The sequence below is a fragment of the Montipora foliosa genome, chromosome 10, assembly GCF_036669935.1.
Source record: "Montipora foliosa isolate CH-2021 chromosome 10, ASM3666993v2, whole genome shotgun sequence".
Classification (NCBI taxonomy): Eukaryota; Metazoa; Cnidaria; class Anthozoa; order Scleractinia; family Acroporidae; genus Montipora; species Montipora foliosa.
Genome location: NC_090878.1, coordinates 2,591,747 through 2,596,746, shown reverse-complemented (window position 1 = coordinate 2,596,746; position 5,000 = coordinate 2,591,747). Strand labels below are relative to the sequence as shown.

Genomic DNA, 5,000 nt, shown 5'->3' with positions numbered 1-5,000 from the left:
AAACCAAAGTTTTCAATCCCTCGGGACTCAAGATGGCCGCCGTGTGAGTAAGACCTATTAAAGGGGCAAGGTTACGCTGTTTTGAGTAATTTTGTTTAATTTTGTTAGTTATGAGCTCTAAACGTCAAATTGGCACAGCAAGAGTCTTTCATTTGCAAAATCACGGCCACATAACAACTGAGAATGATGTTCCAGCTGTTTAAATGACATTTTGATATAAACTGATATAGAATTGAAAAAAGGTGGGTCGACGTTTTTCAAATTTACCGAAATGTAATCCATTTCAATCCTCCCCAGTTTTGTCCATCCATGTCCCTTCTTGGCTTCCCTGTCTTTTGTTTGAGTTCTTCTATAGAGCGTTTTCACATGACGTCACGGCAGCCATGTTGGTGTTCCAAAACAAAGAAATGGCAGCCATGATGGTGTACCAGACTACTCCTCCGGGAATTAAACTCTATTTCCATGCAAATACTTTCCTTTGTTTCAGTAATCCAATATGGCCGCTGGTCACGTGAGTGAAAACGCTCTATAATTTTGAGCCGTTATTTTGTTATTTCAGTTAATTCTGACGTCGATTCATTGATTGCACTCACGTGATAAGACGGCCATGTTGGTGCCAAGACAATAGAAAAATATAGCTTAAGTTTTGCATAACAATAGAGTCAAATTCCCAAAAGACGTTTTCGCTATTGGTCTTTCCACCACCATGGCCATTCTAACCCATCCTTGGGGATTCTGTAAGGCATTTTTCGATCAGAATTAGAGCAAAACAATGACAACCGATAATCAGTAGCACTGATGGTCTACTCACAAACAGAAAAATATGGTGTGATTGATGAGATTGTTATACGGCCCGAGGGACTGAAAAATGGGGGGGGGGGGGGGGGGGTAACTGCACAATATTCGAGCAGCACAGGCAATTTTTTGCAAGACCTGACGGAAGACAGAATAAGCCATTTTAAGAGGAGAATATATACTAGATTAACTATTCTAGAATAGTTGGAATGTCTAGAATATGCGAAACACGTGACGGCGCGAAAGCCATCCCCCATCCTTTATCAAATGTGGCACTCAGCTTCCGCTTACGGATAACAGTAAAGTTCAACAACAATACAGCGACTTCTTCATTCAATACAAAAGACAGAAAGGAGAGTCATATTTCATGCTCAGAAACTTCTCTGTTATTAGACAAAAAGACCCGGAAAGCGTAACTTTTATGATGACTTTTCTTACCTGGTGGAAAATCCTGTCAACAAGCGTTGGAACATTTTTTCCTCATTTTTAATCATTTAAATTAAGTCCATTACTTCTCACAATATCACAATTTAGATTGGCGGAGCACACTTGGTGCACAATACATTATTATATAAAGTCACGGGTTCAAACCTCGTTGAAGTCCTAAATTTTTCAGGCTTCTCTACGCAATTGCTAAAATTGCTTTCATAACTGCTAGGGTCATTGCTTCACTTGAATACATCATTATGCTTCTCCTGTTTTTGAAGATTATCGTCAACTGTCACTGGCTGTTCAGGTCTCGAACTGCACTATATTCCGTCCAGGCAGCGGTCATGCTAAATTGTATTCCGCAGGGTATATAATCGTAGCAGAACGGGAATGTATGCTGTGTCCGTGTTCAGACGATATCCTAACTTTTTACACTTATTTCACTTACTTTTCATATAAAACCTACTCGAAGACCTCAAAGAATTACCGAGACTATATACAAAACAAACGAAACTATAATCCTAGCGAAAAATGCCTAATGTTGAATTCATAGAAACTCAATCGAATACGTAAGAAAACTAAACTGACGAAGGAACCTTGAATAACCGCTCCTTTTATGGCGAACGACACTAGGCACTTGATTGCTTATTGTCAGTTCGATTTTTCCAGCTGGGGTGACATTTATATGATCAAAAAAGTCCTACTTATTAATAGTCGGCACTCGTTTGTCGTTTACAGTCTGCACCATCCCTATTTACCTGCGCTATGTTGAAGTATTTCCTGAATATGATCTCCAGGCATTTTTAACTCATTATGGTAATTTCTGAAGGTCAGTACCTTTCTGATTGTAATATGTTAGGTACAATAAAAGATGTTGTGGTTGTTACCCTAAAATCAAAGTACTAAATTGTTTCCTCTAAATCCTCCATCATTTCATCGATTGCAGAACCGATAGGAGTGGCCTATATCCATGGTTTCTACGTGACGTTACTGTCGCCACGTTGGTGGACGAAAACAAAAGTTCTCTCATTAGATCCTTTCGTTCATTCCACTAGCATTTGTTTATCACACCATTGTATCAGGTGTCTCTAAAAATTGCTTACAAACCAGCTAGAGTTTCCTCTGGAAAGACTTCCATTCTTAAAACTACCTTATTAGCTTCAATTTCTTAGTTATTTCTTAATGATTTCGAGTGCAATTTTGGAACAAATAATCACGGCCACATTTCTTCCAAGACTTGTTCGTTGCAAGTGTAATGGGTTTAGGGTTAGGGTTACAGTTTGTGGAATCGCACAAGATGGATGACTTTCCAATCTTGTTAGCGTAATGTAACGAGATGGGACTGGCCGAAGGTGCTCCCACCGAATAGACGCCCCCTATCACCAATGGCCATGCACCCGACACAACTGGTAATTTAAGGCGAAGCGAAATTCTTGGGATTATCTCTTGAGCAAATCATTAATGCACTTTTTCGTGTTTTTGGGACTGCAGATGGGATCCACTAAGGACCCTCGAAAATTGATTGGATCAGGTAGCAATGCTTCATCCAGCGAGGCTCTGCGATTGTTGATCTTTAACAGATTGCAGTCAGCGACTTGTTGTTTGCCAAACCCCTCTGCAGATCGAATGCAAATCTGGGTTAAAAACAGCCGTGGCAACCACTCTTTCAAAAATACCATTGTTGCTGTTAATTCTGAAATAGAGACCAATTAGTGACTTGATTTTTGCTAAACGAATGCCAAGCTGGGCCCCACATGGGTGCTCAAGAATGGAACAGTTGCTGATGATCGTGAGATGGAGAGTAGTTAATGACGTGATTCTTTCCAAACCAAAACCAAAAAAGGCTAGCCATGTACTCCAAAAGGTGCCACAATTGCTGTTGACCGTAAAATAGAGAGAAGTTGGGTACTACCCCCGATACTTGATATACTATTAGCACAAGAAGATAAAATTCGTATCAAAAAGCCACCATGAAATATCCTCTATATCATATAAAAAAATTACATCTAATAGGGGAAGCGAGACGTCTTGTACGTTCAGAATTATCCACGGTGAATGCTGGCAATGATTTTCCTGCGTCTATTCTTGTTGCAGTTTTTGAAGAATCAGCTTGAACTTTCGTCTCTTTTGCTTCGTTGCCTTTGATTTTGCAATCCGTCTGGCCGATGAAAACTGACTTAACCATTCCCCACTTCTCGCGATTTATCTTGGTATTTGCTCCACTGCCTACGCCCTTGAGGTGAATTCTTATGTCAAACAGCTTTTCCTGGTGATCATTGTACACTGCATCCGTAAAGATTGGTGTTTCTTTTTCCCGATGTCGAGCAACCTTGGTTATTTTGAAAGTGCCTGATGGGTCGCGTGTATTTTTCTCTTTTCGAGCCTTCAGCGGTTTTGACCTGCAACATGATCAGTTTTTTAGACATTAATAAAAAGCCTTATCACTTCAAGACTTTTAAATATCTCACGACCAAGAAAATGGAAGGAGATTTTCTCTGAGTTCCTCCTTTTTTCTCCGCCCCAAGCTCAATATCACTCGCGTCTGGGAATACAGACAACCACTGCGTCACAAATTGTCCCCCAAACTACAGTTCTCAAAAAAGATAAACGTGAAAGAAATTTGTATTTGAATTGCGGATTATAAATGAAATTAAGAAGTGATTCTCGCACTTAACTGGACAATTTAAGCAATATTGCCCCTTATAGACACCTGAAAAACTCAGGCAACAACGCCTAAAAACCGCGAAAGTGCAGGAATAAACTTCTCGAGAGCACCCCCCCCCCCCCCCCCCCCAGCTCTTGGTCTGGATCCGCCACTCCACTTACCGTGTAGCATGAAATTTTTGCGGGACTTTTATATTGTGGACTGACGATTTTTGAGGTTTGCGGGAACAAATTTTTGCGGATTGAATTAAAGGGCCTAGGTCACGCTATTTTAGGTAATTTTGATTAATTTTGTTAATTATGAGCTCTAAACGTCAAATTGGCAAAGCAATAGTCTTTCATTTGCAAAATAACGGCCACGGCGACGTTTCCTAAGATTTTCGCGACAAAAAGGGCAACTACGTAAGAAAGAGTTTTCCATGTCACCCGTCATGATTGCCAAAACTTTCGGACAAGACCAAATAGCCACCTAGAAATTTCTACAGCCATAAAGTTCCCCTAACACATCCGAACAGATAAATATTTCGAAGGAGAGCTCCAAACTTAGTAAACGAGCTTGTAGAGCATTGTAGAGAACATTTTAAGCAAATATAGGGCATTTCATAAGATTCCGTCGTTAGGTGCTACCCTCGATACTTGATATACTATTAGCACAAGAAGATAAAATTCGTATCAAAAAGCCGCCATGCAATATCCTCTATATCATATACAAAATTCATTACACACCTAATAGGGGAAGCGAGACGTCTTGTACGTTCAGAAGTATCCGCGGTGAATGCTGGCAATGATTTTCCTGCGTCTATTCTTGCTGCAGTTTTTGAAGAATCAGCTTGAACTTTCGTCTGTTTTGCTTCGTTGCCTTTGATTTTGCAATCCGTCTGGCCGATGAAAACTGACTTAACCATTCCCCCCTTCTCGCGATTTATCTTGGTATTTCCCACAAAAGAAGAAACAACTGGCTGACAGATATTCCACTTTCCTTTTTTACGGTCATCCTTTCTTGAGCCTGACATCATCAAGGCTGTCGTAAAAGGTCTTTAACACAAAAAAAAAAAAAAAACGAAAAGAAAGGTAACAAATGAATAGAATTGATGTCTTTAAGAAATTCAGCA

At 40.0% G+C, this 5,000-nt stretch overlaps 1 protein-coding gene across 1 annotated transcript in view; it reads right to left on the bottom strand.

Moving 5' to 3' along the window:
• Positions 1-1,280: 1,280 nt before the first annotated feature.
• LOC137974475 (uncharacterized) overlaps positions 1,281-5,000 on the bottom strand; it is a 19,854-nt gene continuing 16,134 nt past the window's right edge. Inside the window, exons 8-9 of the mRNA XM_068821492.1 lie at positions 4,615-4,923; positions 1,281-3,623 (exon numbers count right to left, since the gene is read on the bottom strand). Coding sequence (XP_068677593.1) covers positions 3,212-3,623; positions 4,615-4,923 — 721 coding nt within the window. The 3' untranslated portion in view covers positions 1,281-3,211. The remainder of the gene's footprint in view (positions 3,624-4,614; positions 4,924-5,000) is intronic.